General features: G+C 40.9%; 1 protein-coding gene across 3 annotated transcripts; it reads right to left on the bottom strand.

Moving 5' to 3' along the window:
- Nucleotides 1–2,209: 2,209 nt before the first annotated feature.
- LOC139557813 (tumor necrosis factor receptor superfamily member 14-like) lies at nt 2,210–15,761 on the bottom strand. 3 transcript variants are annotated; one of them, XM_071373026.1, is made up of 8 exons: nt 15,592–15,761; nt 15,393–15,480; nt 7,730–7,819; nt 7,242–7,367; nt 6,830–6,988; nt 6,552–6,636; nt 5,587–5,744; nt 2,210–4,628 (listed from the first exon to the last, which is right to left on the bottom strand). In XM_071373026.1, the coding sequence occupies exons 1-8, from the start codon at nt 15,652–15,654 to the stop codon at nt 4,585–4,587; spliced, it is 813 nt and encodes a 270-aa protein (XP_071229127.1). In that variant the 5' UTR covers nt 15,655–15,761; the 3' UTR covers nt 2,210–4,584. The 3 variants fall into 3 exon arrangements, with proteins under 3 accessions (XP_071229127.1, XP_071229128.1, XP_071229129.1); XM_071373027.1 differs by lacking the exons at nt 15,393–15,480; nt 15,592–15,761 and adding an exon at nt 13,738–13,987; XM_071373028.1 differs by lacking the exons at nt 7,730–7,819; nt 15,393–15,480; nt 15,592–15,761 and adding an exon at nt 13,738–13,987.
- Nucleotides 15,762–20,065: the final 4,304 nt, after the last annotated feature.

The following is a 20,065-nucleotide window of genomic DNA, read 5'->3' as shown; positions in this document are numbered from 1 at the left end:
GGGGTGCGTGCTCAGTCCCCTCCTGTACTCCCTGTTCACTCATGACTGCACGGCCAGGCACGACTCCAACACCATCATTAAGTTTGCAGATGACACAAGAGTGGTAGGCCTGATCACCGACAACGTCGAGACAGCCTATAGGGAGGTCAGAGACCTTGCCGTGTGGTGCCAGGACAACAGCCTCTCTCTCAACGTGATCAAGACAAAGGAGATGATTGTGGACTACAGGAAAAAGAGGACCGAGCACCCCCCATTCTCTTTGACAGCGCTGTAGTGGAGCAGCTTGACAGCTTCAAGTTCCTTGGTGTCCACATCACCAACAAACTATCATGGTCCAAACATACCAAGACAGTCGTGAAGAGGGCACGACAAAACCTTTACCCCCTCAGGAAACTGAAAAGATTTAGCATGGGTCCCAGATCCTCAAAAGTTTCTACAGCTGCACCATCGAGAGCATCCTGACCGGTTGCAACATCGCCAGGTATGGCAACTGCTCGGCATCTGACCGTAAGTGTAACGGCTGTCGTCGGTGGAAGAAGGTGAGGACCAAGGTGCAGCGTGATAAGTGTTCATGATATTTAATACTAAACAAAAACTGAACACTGAATAACAAAACAACAAAGAAACAACCGAAACAGTTCTGTCTGGTGCAGACACACAAAGACCGAAAATAACCACCCACAAAACCCAACAGAAAACAGGCTACCTAAATATGGTTCCCAATCAGAGACAATGACTAACACCTGCCTCTGATTGAGAACCATATCAGGCCAAACGAGAAAACCAACACAGAAATAGAAAATCATAGAAAAACTAACATAGACAACCCACCCAACTCACGCCCTGACCATACTAAAACAAAAGACAAAACAAAGGAACTAAGGTCAGAACGTGACAGTAAGGCGCTACAGAGGGTAGTGCGAGCGGCCCAGTACATCACTGGGGCCAAGCTTCCTGCCATCCAGGACCCATATAATAGGCGGTGTCAGAGGAAAGCCCACAAAATTGTCACTTGTTGTATTCGGTGCATGTGACAAATAAAGTTTGATTTGCTAATGCTGTTCACAACACACACGTGGGGTTCCGGGACTTTCCAGGGGGTGTATTAATTAAGGAAACCGTTTACAATTTATGAACCAAACGGAAACAGAGTAAAACTAAAGTTTATATTCGACAAATTCAGCTAGGTCCCACCCCATTTAGTTTATTTCCGTTTAAGAAACGTTTTGCAACAGAATTGGCGTAATGAATATGCCCCATGCAGACCATAAAACAAAACAAATAAAAGATGATTTAACCCTCAAACTACCAACATATTTTACACGGATTATACCGTTCCGGGGTCATTTTAACACCAGAATTAAATTATTGGAAAAAGCAACAATCAAAGCCAAATATGAACATATTTCTTATCAAAACATCATTCAAATAAAAAATACTGTAATTTTAGCAAAATTAGGCTACAACTAATTTAAATATAAAACAAAAACACATTTTCCAAAATACAATCCACATCAGTACTAAAATGCTGGTTTACCATCATTTGATACACTTTTCAAACCACAAGATCTAGTATATAGTAGATAATTTCATATGCAATGAACAACATTTCCATGAAAAATGGGCGAAAAGGGACAGATTTTTTGTTGTTGTTGATAATCTACATGTATTTAAAATTAACTTCACAAATGACATCCTGAAGATGGTGTGAGACACCTGGTAGACTAAAGACACTTAATGAGTGGAGCCAAGACCCACAAATGTTAGACTTACTGGAGCCCTCCAAACTACCAGGAAAACCAAGCAGGTCTAATACACTATAGAGCTCATTACATTACCCACACTCAAGTGCTGAATGGGAAAAATGGTGCTAAATCAGCATTTTAACAAATTTGTCCAAGTGCTCATTTAAAAAAAATCTATTATGCATGGCAAACAAATTGGATTTGCAAGTCATAAACGTAGACTCTTTATACAACTTTTAACCCAATTCACATTTAATTTTTGTTGGTTTACAACTCAATGAAATATCAATTAGAACTGAAAGTTCATCTGACATCTATGCCCAGTAATCAGTGGTGGGGAAAGTACACAATAAATTAACCCATAGAGACAGGGCGCTGTTTCGCTCCCTCGGATGCTTTCTCCGGTGAGATACATTCAGCGTCTTGCGAATAGATGGACAATTATGAACCACAGAGAGATGATAGAAATTATTTAATGTCCTTTTTTTATTGGTAAATGTTTTGGCATCTAGGAATACACACCATTGCAATTAAGTACCTTACTGTGTGTTACATTCCCCAACAAGAATAACTAAGAAATTAACCATGGACAACAAAAACCTGACGTTTTAAAATGGGTTCTGAAAAGCAAACATGCTGGCCAAGCAAACTCGAGTAGGGTGTTAATACATACAGACCATAGATGCCCACTAGATTTGCCTGATAACAGACAAATTACAAGTAAATAACCCACACCAACTTAGGTTCGGGAGTGAAAATAAACATGGAGCAAACCAAACGGGGAGACAAGATAAATGGTTTTGTTAAACAACTTAGAACTAAACAGTGGTGTTGCTTTCCCAGCCTCTCTCATGCCAACCGGAGTACTGGGCCAGCCACTCTTAAATGAGTGGAATGAATGATTCCAATCAGGGCTGGCCACACCCAAACTGAACCAACCTCCAACGAAAATCAAGCAAAACCCCAACGCCTATAACACTGTGAATGTTTTAAATTAAAATGGTCAAAAATGAACAAAAATTGCTTCTTAGAGCAAAGAACATTTTCTCAAGCAAGAATTTAGCTAGGACTCCCCACTCAGAGTGGTCTGAGTGGGGAGGGGAAAACTAGCTGTCATTGGCAGAGAATTTTGGAACTCTTTCTTATTGGTCTATTAACTAATTTACCACCTGGTGATGTCACCAGGCATGCCAAAACTCCATCCCACCAAAACAGCTCTTACACTAAAAGGGCATTATCGTCATTTACACAATTTCACATTATTATTTTGACCTCATACATTACTAATGTCCCGTTATTGTAATGGTGAGAGGTTAGCATGTCTTGGGGCGTCTAACTTTCTCACTCATCATTATTCACGATTCATTCAGGATTATCCGTAATCATGGAAGAATCCACATTAAAGGGGAATGGAAACACTTAAGGAAGTAAATCTAAACAAAGAGATGTACTCAATCCACTTACACTAAACATGTTAATTTAACATAAAAACATCTCTTATATTTAGTATTTTGATCGGCGACAAGGTCAATTTTAGCTATTGCCATAGTAACAACTGACGCCAGTGCATCACAGGCAGGAATCAGCAAATTGTCTGTGGTAATTGATTTTTCGCGCGGACAGTGAATGGAAGAGTGAGGTTAGGTGCAGACAACGAAGATGGCAACAACAACAATTCAAACATGAACTGTATGACGTTCTAAATCCTAGTGTTTCCATTCCCCTTTAATGTAAAAGTGTTTAGAAACATTTCATTCTTATATACAATGAAAGTGACTTCAAAATGACACAATACATTATTTACCATTCATTTCTACTTGGCACAAAATAATCTGAAACACAACCAAAACAAACAAGCATGTTGTAGTCATTGTGTGCTATGAATATGGGACCAATTACTTTACTGTATACTTTTATACACATACAGCACCAGTCAAGTTTGGACACACTTACTCATATTCATCTCTCTCATATTCATTACTCATCTCTGCCAGCAGCATACCACCCTGCATACCACTGCTGGCTTGCTTCTGAAGCTAAGCAGGGTTGGTCCTGGTCAGTCCCTGGATGGGAGACCAGGTGCTGCTGGAAGTGGTGTTGGAGGTCCAGTAGGAGGCACTCTTTCCTCTGGTCTAAACAAAGATCCCAATGCCCCAGGGCAGTGATTGGGGACACTGCTCGGTGTAGGGTGCCGTCTTTCGGATGGGACGTTAAACGGGTGTCCTGACTCTCTGAGGTCATTAAAGATCCCATGGCACTTATCGTAAGAGTAGGGGTGTTAACCCCGGTGTCCTGGCTAAATTCCCAATCTGGCCCTCAACCATCACGGTCACCTAATAATCCCCAGTTTACAATTGGCTCATTCATCCCCCTCCTCTCCCCTGTAACTATTCCCCAGGTCGTTGCTGCAAATGAGAACGTGTTCTCAGTCAACTTACCTGGTAAAATAAATAAATAAATATTCCAGGGTTTTTCTTTATTTTTACTATTTTCTACATTGTAGAATAATAGTGAAGACATCAAAACTTTGAAATAACACATATGGAATAATGTAGTAACCAAAAAGTACAAAAAATATTTTATATTTGAGATTCTTCAAAGTAGCCACCCTTTGCCTTGATGACAGCTTTGCACACTCTTGGCATTCACTGTATTCAACAGTCCACTCCAGATAAGTACACTTTATAGTCAAAATGCAGGAGCAAATGCATTGCAGTTCATAAGTACTAGATTCATGTAATCTCCTGCAGATACTGTATCTGCATGCTCCAGTTTTACAGCCTTCTGGGTATCTGCATGCATTCATGGCACTTCCTCTGAGTTTAGTGGATGCTGACTGTCAATCAGTTACAACATTACCAGACATTTTCTGCTGTTTCCACTCTGGAAAACAAGAAGCAAACAAGTCAATCATTTAGTTAGTAATAGTATAAAGTAGGGCCGGGACAATAGCAGTATTTAAATATTTTTCCAATGGAAAAAAATTAACACACGAAGCAGACCAAACTCTTTGGTACTTTAAAAACCTTCTGTATGTAAAGTATTGTCTGCTAAAGCTTGGAAAATATATACATGTGACTACATGGAAACATAATGTTTGTTTCCAACATTAGGGCTGTTTTCCTAAAGAAGTTAAATCTCCTTCGTGTTTTGTTTCCTTGTCACGATACTAACAAGCATCACGCTACTGGTATCGTCCCAGCCCTAGTATAAAGTAATCTGCATTAGTCAGTTATCACTATGATAGTCTGAAATATTGAATCCAAATAGATAACTGGTGACTTGTAGAGGTCCCGTTTCTTGCACAGGAACCTATGATGTATTACACAAGTTAGAATTTCTATAGCAACTAAAACTGACTAAATGACAACATAGGATTCATTATCCATAAAATTAACAGAATTTTTCACTCAATACAAATCATTTTTCAGGAAATACTAACTTTGACAATGTATTTGATTTCATAACAATGTTATTAGAGGGTTTATATTAAAACTTAGAATTACTAGGATTTGGATTTCAAAATATCTTAAACAACTAGGAAAGTTGAAATAGAATGACTTATCTCATGCAGCTCTGAAAGTTCAGTAAATGAGTCATATTAATAGAAGCAAAACAAACTAGTTAACATGGTGAGAAAGGTATTAATGTAAATAAATAGAGACTGACCTTTCTTACATTTAGTTGAAAACACAAGAATAATCAGATTAGTTGGAGTAAAGACAACTCACCATGAATTGCATGTGTATGTATTAGAATAGCAAGTTACATGACAATGACATGCCTTTAAAGAAGTGACTCATTTAATAGAGACATAAAGTTAAATAAACAAAGGACTCACCTCTTGCCAGGTAGAAACAAAACAGTGCAGCTACTGTCAGGCCTAATAATAATGTTGGAGCTATTATAGTGACATGACTCCTTGGTGGCACTTTGTTACAAATAACATCTTGACTGGAATTTCCATCTTTAGTCTTCACGCGTCCCATTGCTGCACAACTGCAGAGTAAGCAACACAAACACGTATTTAACTAGACAGGTCAACAACAGCATATTGTAATGGTAAGTTTTATACGGGTTAATGGTAAATCCATTTGAATTCAATGACTTTTTGACAGCATTCCATTTGATTTAAACAAGACTTTCCATACATATTTGCCTATAGAAGAAGTGGTTATAAAGTTACTTTTTGGACCTGAATGACAAAACATTCAGGAGATGAAGGTGCTCAAATTTGACCCATTTTGCATAGCCCACCATAACATGAGACATCCATGTCTTCATCACTGGAAAACATAAATGCTTGAGTTTGAAATCAACAAAGGGAAGGAGTCCAGGTGAGTCCAATGAGCGCTGCTTCGCGTAATGATGGTGACAGGTGTGCGTAATGAATAATGAAGGGCAGCCTGGCGCCCTCAAGAACCAGAGAGGGAGCAGGCGTGACAATGGTGGGGTACGCAAAATAGGTCAAATAGGTCACCACCTTTTATCTCTTGAATGTTTTGGCATTCAGGTCCAAAAAGCCACTTTCTGAGAACTTTCTACAATGGGCAAATATGTATGGAAGGTTTTGTTCAAAAGAGGTGCTGTCAAAAAGTGAATGAATTCAAATGGATTTACCATTAAGCCAGCCTGTAATTATATTGTCAACCAAAATCTGGTTGCCAGAACTGAATTTATAGATTGCTATCAGAGCATTGATACTGCTATCTGAAATGTAATATCATCAATGTCCCATTTTTTTTTTTTAAGAGAAAAGAAACCTAAAGCAATTTAATAAACTCTAGTACACGAACAATGACCTACTCAGTCCAAGCAGTGCAGTTCACACCATGTTGTGAGTAAAAGCCATGCTGACACTCCTCACACATGGTATCTGTTGTCTCTTTTCCTATAAAGTGAGAATACACAATGTTATGTTCAAAAGATAACAATTGTGTTGCTGGAGAAGTCAAAATCACCTGAGGTATGACTTCACTTCAAAAAGAAACCAGAGAAAAAACTACTAAGCTATCTAGAGCCCATGTTAAATTCATCAGAATTATTATGTCCTGTACAATATTTAGCCTCTACTTCATACTTACCAGGTGATTTAGTACTCTGTCCCGGTGAACAGTGTGTATGTTCTACTGCAAAGCTACACTCAGAGTTGGATGAGTAGCTTCTACAGTAGAATCCATCTAGAACGTCGCAGACTGTGTTACTTGTTGGTTTGCACTCTGCCTGAGTGAACAGGCCCTGTCCTGGAAAATATCAGGGTTGATTCATTTCAGTCAGAGGACTACTTATGAGAAGGCACCTTATACCCTTTTCACACTATTGAGGTGACCTGAAACGTAAGACACTGGCTCAGATATTTTATTTTTTACATTGTACTTTCCAGTTGGTGGATGCAGAACCAAGCCAGTGCCACACAACTCAGCTCAGCAGTGAAAAGTGTATGATGTGAACTGCTAAAAGGAAAGATGGGAAGGTTTGGAAGAAATGTAAATGTACCTGGGTCACAGGGACTGCAGGGAAAGCACTTGGTTAGACCATTGGCCTCGTTCATGAAGGTCCCTCTGATACAGGGCATGCAAGATGTGCTGGAATCCAATGTACAATCTCTGCGGACCACCAAGCCTAATCATAGAAAATAAAATGTAACTTATTGAGACGTTACATATTTCCTTTAAAAGGTCAGTTTTCCACTTTTTAACATTATATTCACTATCTCCACAACCATACCAGAATGTAGTGAAAAAGATAGAAGGGTCCTAAGAAAACGACACCCTATGATGTCACAGGGGGGCCATAAAAAATGTAAACACAAAGATGCAGAGAGCTGTTCCATGAAACATGCATTTCACAGCATGAGACTGAAATACTGTATTGTGAGATTCTAGGCTACCTCCCCCTTGTTTACTGTTAACGTATTTCTCCTACCCGTTGTCTGCAATTGTAAACAAAATCGTTTTTAAAGATGAAGCATTCATTTACATTACCTTTATTACACATTGGGCAGCACTGACCATCATTAGTTTTATATTCTGCAGGACCACAATCCTTTCCAAATACAAGCACAAAATGAAAACCTGAAACGACATAAAATATATATAGGCTAAGTGGCAGTCTGTAAAGCCATGGTCACATTGGCAGTTTGAAGTGACTCAAATACAATTTTTTGGCATATCCAATTATAATCTGTTCTTCATCCTGCAGTCTAAACAGCCAAAAAGCACATGGTGTCAGATATTTCAAGACACATTTCAAACCACCTTCGTAGGTGGTTTGAAGTCAGATACAAATCTGTGACTTGTGTCTGAACGTTCAAATCTGATTTATTTCAAGTCGTTTTTAGACTGTAATTTTGGCATATCTTGTTGCTTGCTAGCTACTCTGACAGTTTGACAAGAACATGTGGTAGCTAATTAGCTTCTAAATTGGGCTCCCAAGTGGCGCAGCGGAGGCGTCACTACAGACACCCTGGTTCGAATCCAGGCTGTATCACAACCCTCCGTGATTGGGAGTCCCATAGGGCGGCGCACAATTGGCCCAGCGTTGTCTGGGTTTGGCTGGTGTAGGCCATCACTGTAAATAAGAATTTGTTCTTAACTGACTTGCCTAGTTAAATAAAGTTTTTATTTTTTTAAGTGTGAATGTGCAAGAAAGCTAAACAGGTACCTAGCTAGCTAGTTTTGGCTAGCCAAAAAGGACTAATTTTGAAAGTTGGATTATCCTTTGATGCTTTAAAAGTGTTTTTACACAATGATTTTGAACAGTCAAAGCAACTGGGAAACTTCCATGGCAGGCATTGTTGTCACCTTAGGTTGTTACATAACTTCTGAGTGATGGGAAGCAGGAGCACCACCACCAATCAGCCTAAACCACTACGCACACCATAGAAATAAGAATGAATAGAACAGACTTCAAGTTCTAACCCTGGCAATTGACTGGTAAACTCATGGGTACACTTGCAATGGCTGCCTGATATTGTGATGCAATAATTTTCATAACATTTTGGAATGTTTAATCAACTGATGCTGGATTGCCATGGTAATGTAGATCGTCAATTCAAATAATGCTAACTGATGTGACTCATGAAATGGCATTTATTTCTTAGCCGCCATTCCACCCATTATGCCATCATAGATTTGAATGGAAACGCCCTTTCTATCCGTTCTTATAAAAAATATATATATATAATTTAAAAAAATTCTATCCGTTCTTATTTCTATGGTGCACACGCCTGTCATTACTATGCTAAATAGCGTAGCCATGTCGGAAAATGACAGGTTTCTGACTCTAAACACACATCCGATTTAGTCATTTGTAACTTGGTGTTTGGACAGTCACTGTTCCTAAACGTATTCATCGTCATGCCACAGCCTTGACAATAGCACAAACCGGCAGAAACGTATAATTAAAACGGCATTTAGAACTAACTTTCCCCAACTAATAAGTGGAAATCTACTGGCCAACATCGATCTAGACGTCGAGTCAAGAGAGTATTTACACAAAAATTAAAATCTGCATCCACACTTGCCAAGTTTGACCTGAAAAGAGCGACCGACACTTGTGACCGAGGTAAAGCCAGTTTCAAGTTGGATATTCGACGGATATTCACACTTTCAAACCTCAATAGCTTTCAAACCACTTGAGCCACAGACTCCAAATAAGTGTCATGATGTTGGACAAATTGTGCACAACATTGCACAGGTCTTATTTTCACGATTTGGACATTAATTCGCTTTCCAAAGCTAATAAAAATTTGGAAATGTGAGCAGCATTTTGTATTCCTAGTTGAATTAGTTAGGGAGCGTAAACAAAGTACAAACTTTTTTTTACATTACAATTTCAATAGCTCCTTGGTCATGTGACCTACTGACCTCAAACAGGATTCAGCATGTCCACTTACTACCCTTCTATATTAAACACCCTTTGGGTTGTCCATTTTCATCTCACACGTTTTTACATGACTTTTACATTTTCTTGAATTTCTATAGCTCCTTGGTCATGTGACCTATTGGACTCAAACAAGGTTCAGAATGTCGACTGACTACCCTTCTACATTGCTCACCATTTAGTTTGTCCATTTTCATCTCACACGATTTTACTTTTTTTTTTCTAACTTTGTGAATTTCAATAGCTCCTTGGTCATGTGACCTACTGACCTCAAACTACTTTCAGAATGTCCACAGTATAAAAGCACAAGGCGAGACCCAAATGCAGCCACAGGAGGCAGATGGCTGAGCTCCTATATTTATTATAACAAAGGGAGTAGGCAAAGGCAGGTCGAGGACAGGCGAGAGTTTATAAACCAGGTCAGAGTCCAAACAGTACCAGGTGATAGGCAGTCTCGAGGTCAGGCCAGGCAGGGGTCAGAAACCAGATCTGAGTCCAAAACAGTACAAGGGGATAGGCAGGCTGGTAGTCAGAACAGGCAGAGTGGTAAGGCAGGCGGGTTCGGAGTCAGGACAGGCAAGGGTCGAAACCAGGAGGACTAGAAACAAACAGGGACTGGGAAAAGTAGGAGCAAGGAAAAACGCTGTTTGACTTGGTAAACAAGACAAACTGGCACAGAGAGACAGGAAACACAGGGAAATATACACCGGGGATAATAAGCGACACCTGAAGGGGGTGGAGACAATCACAAGGACAGGTGAACTAGACCAGGGTGTGACAGACGGACTGGCGGAGACGGGCGCCGCGAGGCATCCAGTGCGGTAACGGGATCGATCCCGGAGAAGCTGGCGAGAGCCCTGGGGAGAGTTCTCTTTTCTTTGTGGAGGGCAGGGCGCCCTGGAATGGGTTCGCCCCGAGAGAGGGGGCCAAGCCCTGGAAATCGTTGTGGTTTTGGCAGAGTCTGGTGAGCTCTCCCTGGCCCTTGAAAATCCGGGGGAGAGGTTATAAATCTCACGCCGGGCCGTACCCATATCCGCAGCAGGTCTCCAAGGTGAACAGCCTCTGGCATGTTATAACAATGTAGGTAAGGGAAGTTGGCAAAAAAGATCTGTAACTTCGGGATAAGGATTGCTCTAAGGGCTGGGTCAGTTGGGCTGGGGTGCGAAGCGGGGCTGGGCTCGAGCCGCGTCTAGGGGAACAGTCGCTCCATCGCCCTCCTCTCACCACCATTGTAAGTTTGTTTTGCGGCCCATCTCGCGGTGTCTCGTGTGTGGTCTCGCAAGCGGCTGCGTGCAGGGGTTCGTCGGGGTGGTGTCCGTTGGTGGGCCGAAGGCGGACCGGTGGGGGGTTGAATCCGGTGGTTGGCGGCGGCAACTCTGGACGTGCGCCAGGCCCTTCTCGCGGATCTCCCCAGCTACGGCGCTCGTCGGCCCCACACATTGTAGGTGGGGAGGTCTCCTCTACGCTCACTAGACTTGAGGCGGAGACTAAACCCATTGGCCCCACAGTGATAGGGGATTGCATGGATCTGGCTCATGCCCTACGAAGTGGGGAGAGGCATCTCCAGGTTGTCTGGGGAGGGAGTCCTACATCTGATGTGGATAGTACCATCCACGCCCATTGATTTGCTGCGGAACCATAAAACGGACAGAAGAAGCCTAGGTTCCCACTGGGCACGGATCACTGAATGTCAACTTGATGAAATTCAAAGGAGCGTACCTACCTGTCGCGGTCGCACTCAAATCACCCGTGGGGTGACTGTGACCCCCTCATGTCAAAGTGAGGAATATCGATGAAGCGCTGGTAAAGGTGGTTCCTAAAATGGACAAACTAAAGGGTGTGCAACATAGAAGGGTAGTCAGTCGACATTCTGAACCTAGTTTGAGGTCAGTAGGTCACATGACCAAGGAGCTGTTGAAATTAGAAACATTGAAAATGTATGTAAAAATGTGCGAGATGAAAATTGACAAACTAAAGAGTGTGCAATGTGTAGGGCCACTGTGTGTACATTCTGAACCTTGTTTGAAGTCAGTAGGTCACATGACCAAAGAGCTATTAAAATTCTAACATTTAAATCAATCATTTTAAATAGTGCGAGATGTAAATTGACAAAAAAAGGTGTGTGCAATGTGTGTCTATACCATTGGGTTAGCTAGAACCAGTTAACGTTTTAGGAGTCATTGAAATATGAAAATTTTGATTTGTCACTATGTTGAGGGTCCCTAACTGCTGTTGGTGGACATAAGGAAAACTACAGGCGAATATCCAACTTGAAACTGACTTTACCTCTTGATCACTTGTGTAGTTGGAAGCTCCGTTATCTATTTCGGGTCCGATACGTCAGGTGAGTACGCTAGACTAATTTCCAAGTAACTCTGAATACAAGGCTGTAATAAAAATGTAATTTAATCAACATTTGGGATTTTGGTAGTAATTTTATGGCTCTGTCATTATCAGCTTGAAACTTCTGAATGTGCGCACGACTTCCAAGGCTCCACCCCAACCTTATTTTAATCTAATCAATCTAGTTTAGATAACGTAAAAATATTGTGGTAGCTATACATGCCGACCATGTTTAGGGTTAACTTGATGCTGCTAGGCAAGTAAGGATTCAACACCGATGAAAGCATAATCTTTGCATTCAACATATTTGGAAACATGCATGCACATGGTTGGGGTGGTTGCGAAGTTAGTAGCTAATACTGTAGTACAGTAGCTTGCTGATCCCATTTGGGGGGTAGCTAGAATCGCCAATTTGATAGTTGGACTAACGTTATTTGATTTTCATTAGGACAGTAGCTGAGAGAACCAACTGTATCTAGCTAACTAACTTACAAAGGAGGATACTGTTCAGACGGAAGGCATACCATTTTCACTTGCTGACTTCGCTAATACTGTAGTAGCTAGCTAACGTTTGCTGATCCCATTTGGGGGTAGCTAGAATCGCCAATTTGATAGTTGAACTAACATTACTTGATTTTCATTAGGACAGTAACGTTAGCTAAAATAGCCGGCTAGCTAGATACAGTTCGCTAATTTACCAACGAGGATACTGTTTAGATTGAAGGCATTACATTTTCACATGCTGACTTTGCTAATAACGTTACTCTAGTACATATATGTCAGAGTCAAGGCCCGCGGGCCACATCCGGCCCGCGAGAAGGTTTTTTACGGCCCCTGGGATGATCTTGATTTATTATTAGAACCGGCCCGCAGACCGCAGCAAGCCGGCAGCCCGCAGATCTTTTACACGCACCAATACTACATTTCCCACAATGCAACGGTGACGCACCGAGCAGTAGGCTGCTTCATTTCAATATTTATTGGCACAGCAGTCGTCAGCATCACAGTAAAATTAACTTTCAGATACCCATCAAAAATGGCAAAACGGAAGGTGGACACTGAGAACCGGGGGTTTCAAACAAGGTGGGAGTCGGAGTATATGTTCACGGAGGTAGCTGGAAAACCTGTGTGTCTTCTGTGTGGAGAAAGTGTGGCGGTACTGAAAGAGTATAATCTGAGACGACATTATGAAACGAAACACGCGGACAAAAACAAGAATATGGACATGGAACAAAGGCTACAAAAGGCAGAGGAATTAAAACGAGGCCTCAAATCTCGACAGGCTCTGTTCAAAAAAGCCAAATCACAAGGCCAGGCTGCTGTCAAGGCCAGTTTTATTTTGGCAGAAGAGATCGCTAAATCAGCCCGGCCATTTACGGAGGGGGATTTCATCAAAAACTGCATGATTAAAGTTTGTGACGAAGTTTGCCCAGAAAAAAGGCAACTCTTTTTAAATGTGAGTCTGAGCAGAAACACCATTGCCGTAGGTTTTCAGTAGGTTCAATTAGGTTCACTAGACTATATGCGTCATTTAAAAAATTTTCAATGAACATTCGAACAGTCCGGCCCTCGGCTTGTAGCTAAATTTTTTATTTGGCCCTCCGTCCATTTGACTTTGACACCCCTGCTCTAGTAGATAGCCAAAGTGTGCTGATTACATATTGGGGGTAGCTAGAATCACCAATTTGATAGTTGGACTAACATTACTTGATTCTCATTAGGACAGTAGCTATGATGGCTAGCTAGATACAGTTCGCTAACTTACCAAGGAGGAAATACTGTTCAGACGGAAAGGATACCATTTTCACTTGCCGAAGAAAAAATGTCTACGCTCTCTACATTGACGATATATTAAACTTCACAGATAATTAAAAAAAATAAGTGTTACATTAAATTAATAAATGTTGTAGTTTCAGTGGAATATAATCTGCAGGCAGCAAAAGCGCGCCGCTCTCAACTGGTTTTGGCATGAAGCAACCCACGGAAGAATGTCATCCGTAGCCGGTAGGAAAGACGTTTCAACTTGTGATATCTACCAGTAAATGCTAACTAAGGCATTGCACGACTTGGTTAGTTATTTTTATTTAACTAGGCAAATTCTTATTTTACAATGACGGCCTAGGAACAGTCCAGGCCTTGTCCAGGGGCAGAATGGCAGATTTTTTTACCTTGTCAGCTCGGGGATTTGATCTAGCAACATTTTGATTACTGGCCCAACGCTTTAATAACCACTGGGCTACCTGCCACTCCAGGCTATTTATGATGGGCAATTCAGTAATTATGCACTGTTTGCGTCAGGAGCGTAGGACACAGGCCCACCCCCTGGGGAGTCAGGCCCTACCAATCAGATTGAGCAAAAACAAAATTAATTTGAGTGAAATTCTGAAAATATATAAGCAAACGAATATAAATCAAATATGGGAAAACAGGATTTTTCACACAGCATGTTTTTTCTTTGCTGGGCAGGCCGTTTGGGAAATTTTGGGCAAAGTTAGAGTATACCCAATTCTCCAGGCACCACTGACTATATGTTAAGATTAAGGTCCATGGTGATGTTGTGGGATCATCTGTTTGTTACATTTTAGGGTTTCAGGCCATCTATCAAGGTCATGGCCTTTTTCATCTGTACACCACAAAACAAATATGCCAGCCTCCAACATTTATTTAAAAATGGAGTCTAGATCACATTTACTATGTAGTGGACAGAAATTGTGCCCTACTGCCTAGTCTAGTTTTCAAGCCAATGAACCACACATTGGACTGGATTGTTCTGATGAATGTCCTGTAGGCTTGAATCCGGTAAGCATAATATTCATAAGAGTCAAATTTACAAAAGGTGGGCAGTGGCATTGTCATTATTCTCAAAATATTATTGTATTTTCTTCATCTTGTTTGATCTGGTACTCCCTGTACATGGCTCCATTCTTGTATTTTATTCACGTTACTTAAATTTTTTTTTTTAACTGCATTGTTAGGAAGGGCTCATAAGCAAGCATTTCACAGTACCGTTGTATTCGGTGCATGTGACTAATACAATTAGATTTAGTTCAGTGCTGGATGTTTCTCACTTGTTCATCTGGACAATTAAAACAATACATGAAACTGTACAATTCCCGCAATTAATCTCACCAGATGTAGGCTCTTATTTTTTTCATAATAGCTACTGCTGTCACTGCTGCAATCACAGCTAGGAACAACACAACAGCAGATTTTATTGCAGCTATGGTCCACATTCAGAGTCGGACCAATGAGTTCCAGGTTTAATTTGCTGAAGCTTCAAGGTATCACATCTATAATAAGATAAATAGACCACTGATAAATCAACCATTTAGTCATCCAACTTTCAGTTTTACATTATGAAAACTGTTTGCATATTGCAGTATTTGAAGGAAATAACCATTATACATGAGCCATACTTACTGTGTGTGTGGCTGGCAGGATGTAAATGATCCATCTGAATAGGTATCACCAGTACAGTCAGAACACACAGTATCTGTAGATGTTGTTCCTGCACCAACACAGGGTGAAACTCATTAAGGATCCTAACTTGAGATGTGCTTAACTCACGACTGCATAAATCATGTACTGATGTCAATGGAAGATTTGCATGAAGACATACCGTTGTGGCTGATGTATTGAACAGGTTTACAGCTGCTGTGTCTCTGGGCTGCTCTACAACCATCCTTAGTTGGGTCTAGACAGTAGAACCCCTCCAGTGTCTCACAGACAGTGTCTGATGATGGTCTACATGGCTGCTTTACCTTCAAACCTATAGAGAAAACATGATGTTATTTGAAGCTAAATGATGAGGAAACTGGCTTTTGTAAATGTGATGGCGTACTGTGAATTGAGTGCTGTTTGATGCCAGGAATTTCTGTTGCGTGAAAAGAGCCTCGTACAAACCATCCTGATCTCACAAGCTTACATTCTGTTTCACGGCGTACAAGGCTAGTAAAAAGATGCAAAGCCACAACATGTGCAAATCAGAAACATTTTCCTCACAGTCCATATCAAGGTTTCAAACTGTGCCATGGTTCCTCAATCCTCTCCAACTCACTGGAAGACCCACATACTGGATTTGTTCTCAGGAGTTTGAAGTATCGAGATGAACTGACCTGTAGACTTAATGTATTTTAGTACCTGTACTGTATAGTAAGAATAGTTCAATTATATTCTGCATAAATATTGCATACACTACCCAGTTAATAAATATAATATAGTAATGTACATTGGCTGACCACCATTGAGTTCAGTCACCACCATCAATAGTGAATAAAACTGAACTGAATCATAAAAAAACATAACCTTTCAATTTATAAATGATGAGATCTTGCTGAATTGAATGACTGAAAAATAACTGTAATAAGCTAATTATCAACTGAGAAAATTGGCAAATAGTTAGAATGGTGCCCTCTTGTGGTGAAGTAGCCTTGTACATGGAGCAATGTCCTTTCTACCAAAGTCAGCACAGTATGAAGACAGACTATAACTGCTTCACCAATAGAAATCCTCGATCACACTTGTAGGTGACGTCATGGCGACTCATGCATAGAAACACGTAATCGGGTATAACTGTCGTCTCGAGACGACCTGCGCAGGTGCAAGCCGTCAAATCAAAGACACTTTCGATTTAAAGTAGTTTTTGACAAAAATATAAACGTGCCAGTTTATCACTTTCACTAGGTTGGAGTAATAACATGTTCAAGTAAAGACATTAGCTCCAATCTAGGTTGTGCCTTTAGATTGAGATAATGTACAACTATGAAGGAATTCTTCTCTAATCGATTTCTCAAACCCCAGCCTGGGGCCTCATTTATAAACTGTGCATATGTACAAAACGGACCCTAAAACATGCGTGTGTCAGTTTTCAAGTAAAAGTTGGCATTTATAAAAACTGAACTTGACATGAAAATGTGCTCACCTTCCCGCAAACTTTAGACCATGCCTATGCACAGTTTCTAGTGGTTGAAGTTTAGCATTGGAAAGAGGCAAGTAGACTAGTATTTTGTACAAATGATATGATGGACAGGCTTATTCATAACAATAAACAGGTTAATAACAAGATGCAATAATTTGCCGTGAATGAGAAGAGAGGAAGTCTATTTAGTAAATCTTTACATTTCAAAATAAAGTGAAGTGGAAACGTCTAGGAGCAACAACAGCTCAGCTGCGAAGTGGTAGGCCACACAAGCTCAAGTGCTGAAGCGCATAGCGTGTAAAAATAGTCTGACCTCGGTTGCAACACTCACTACTGACTTCCAAACTGCCTCTGGAAGCAACTTCAGTACAATAACTGTTTGTTGGGAGCTTCACGAAATAGGTTTCTATGGCCGAGCACCAGCCTAAGATCAAGCCTAATATCACCATGCGCAACAAGTCGGACTCTGGAGCAATGGAAATGCGTTCTCTGGAGTTATTAATCAAGCTTCACCATCTGGCAGTTCGACAGACAAATCTGGGTTTGGCGGATGCCAGGAGAACGCTACCTGCCCCAATGCATAGTGCATGGGGCTGTTTCTTCCATGGTTCAGACTCCTTAGTTCCAGTGAAGGGAAATATTAACGTTACAGCATATAATGACAGTCTAGCCGATTCTGTGCTTCCAACTTTGCGGCAACAGTTTGGGGAAGGCCCTTTCCTGGTTCAGCATGACAAATGCCCCTGTGGACAAAGCGAGGTCCGTACAGAAATGTTTTGATGTTCGAGATCGGTGTGGAAGAACTTGACTGGCCTGCTGCACAGAGCCCTGACCTCAGCCCCATTGAACACCTTTAGGATGAATTGGAAAGCTGACTGCAAGCCAGGCCTAATCACCCATTATCAGTGCCTGACCTCACTAATGCTCTCGTGGCTTAATGGAAGCAAGTCCCTGCAGCAATATTCCAACATCTAGTGGAAAGCCTTCCCAGAAGAGTGGAGGCTGTTATAGCAGCAAAGGGAGAACCAACTCCATATTAATGCACATGAGTTTGAAACAAGATGTTCAACAAGCAGGTTTCCACATAATTTTGGTCATGTAGAGCATGGCACAGCAGTTTAAATGGTACAATGACTCTCTACAGCAGGGGTTCCCAAACTGTTTCACTCAGGCCCCCCTTCCAGCATTGGGGAACAACCCGCGCCCATGTCTATTTCTATGGGCACAAGCACTGTTAATGACACAAACTGTTCACACCCCTCTTGTTGGTGTAGAGAATTTAGAAGGTTTAAAACATATTTCCAGCAATGCTACACATCTTGTCACAGGGTGCAGAGAACATTTTGCTGTTTTAAAATGTCATTTTCTTGCAATTCTATACATTTTGCCATGTATAATGTGTATTCATATCATCTTTGAGTGTCTCAAACATTACAACAAAATCTATGGGCTACAAAACCTAGCAAAAAATGTTTGCTGACATGGGCTAGTTGATCTGGACATTTCTGACAAGTTATAAATTGCTCTCTATATTATGCAATGCCTGACATGACAGGAAAACTGATGATGCACTACCCAATTTCGAAATTGCACCTTCGGAATTCTGATCGGTTTTAAGTAATAACTCAAAAATGTAAAGCGCGGTGTCACTTCGCTTTGGAAGTTTTGATGCGTATACTAACGTAAACTCGTACATAGCCTTGGTCCGTACAATTGCCCTTATTTTAACGCCCCAAAAACGTAATACTTCCAGATCAACTGTAATGTCAATACCATTGTAAAGCACAATTTCTCCCCTTTCCACCATTATCAATTACATGACCTAAACGCTGCCCGTTTCTGCATAATACAAGCAGGCAATGAGCCCCGTCGAGTCTTTTTAAAAATGGCGGGTGGGGAAGCGAAACTGATGTGTGATAGTGAGAAGGACAGATGTTGTGTGGGAAAATTGCTTTTTTTCACTCGATCTGTCCAATTTATCACCTTATCGCCTCTAAAATGTAAATAAAACACTATAAAGAGTTTATATAATGTGTCATTACATACCTATTTGAAGGTTTGTGTCGAATTTGAATCGGGTTTTTAGGGCGGTGCTAAAGTGATCTTAGAAGTAAACAGCGGCTTTGAGAATGATGATCGCATGCAATGATGACTCAAAAAATGACTAGATATCCCCCCTTACCCCGTCACTGTCCATTTCTTGTTTTTAAACGATGAGAGAAGTGCTACACCTGGTGGAGAGAGATTGTAAGACAGAAATAGTTGCTTTTTTCAACTTCTCTCCAATACTATAGAACCATTACCATGTAGATCAACGCTTGAACAGAAACCTAGTTCACACCCCCGATTTTGAAGTCAACACAGTCCCATTAGTTTTCTTTGTAGCCTCGTTTGAATGTTGCGGTTGCGCACATTTGTACGGAATGGGGTGAGTTTACGTTAATGCAAAGCCATATGTTATGGTTATGCTTCCTAATGTTACCCTTTAAGCCTGTGTCTAGCTAAAACAACGCTGACCAGCCTCTTGGTGTTTGTCTTTTATAATGTATGTAGATAGGCTAGCATAATGAAGGTACAATAATGTAATTTAGATAAGCTACATTTTGTCTTGGCTACACAAACCGCTGGACAGCGCATGCACTTAAAGGACGTAAAGCGTCGTGTCCTTCAGGGCTAGCACTAACTAAAATAAAACTTTAACCAACAGTTCATTTCGAACATCATATTTCAAAATACGATATTATACATATTTAATCAATATTGAATACACTTTTCCTACACATGGAACAGAGCAGTTTTACCTGTTAGATTAACTCGGACTAGTTTACACTTTCGTTAATGAGCAAGATAGTGTAACGACCCTGGGTTTATAAGCACGGAAATCGACTCTGCCGCACGAGCATGCTTTTGCGGCATAGTCGATAGCGCGCCGGACTTCGGGCTTAGAAGGTCGAGGGTTCGAGACCTGCTCCCTGCCTGTTTCATTACAATACTTTCAAGTGTTCGTGCAATCTGGGATCCTTGGGACGTCCATACCCCCTTAAAGCTGCAGTATGTACCTTTTGGGCGACCAGACCAAATTTGCATAGAAATTAGTTATAGCTCTGTCACTCTCATTTAAAGCAAATCTAAGAAGCGGTAGATCTGTTATACAGTATGTTCACTATTTCTATGC

This window comes from Salvelinus alpinus, chromosome 28, assembly GCF_045679555.1.
Source record: "Salvelinus alpinus chromosome 28, SLU_Salpinus.1, whole genome shotgun sequence".
In the NCBI taxonomy this organism is placed as follows: domain Eukaryota; kingdom Metazoa; phylum Chordata; class Actinopteri; order Salmoniformes; family Salmonidae; genus Salvelinus; species Salvelinus alpinus.
The sequence above is the reverse complement of the archived record's forward strand: the minus strand, read 5'-3'. Positions and strand labels throughout refer to the sequence as shown.

What these genes read in the sequence shown, in the direction of transcription:
- LOC139557813 (XM_071373026.1), bottom strand. Translation starts at nt 15,654, where the DNA reads ATGGTTGTAGAGCAGCCCAGAGACACAGCAGCTGTAAACCTGTTCAAT. An exon ending in TCAATACATCAGCCACAACG is followed by an intron (nt 15,481 to 15,591) that starts GTATGTCTTCAT and finishes GTGTTGGTGCAG; the next exon opens with GAACAACATCTACAGATACT. An exon ending in AACTGCACTGCTTGGACTGA is followed by an intron (nt 5,745 to 6,551) that starts GTAGGTCATTGT and finishes CTTACTCTGCAG; the next exon opens with TTGTGCAGCAATGGGACGCG.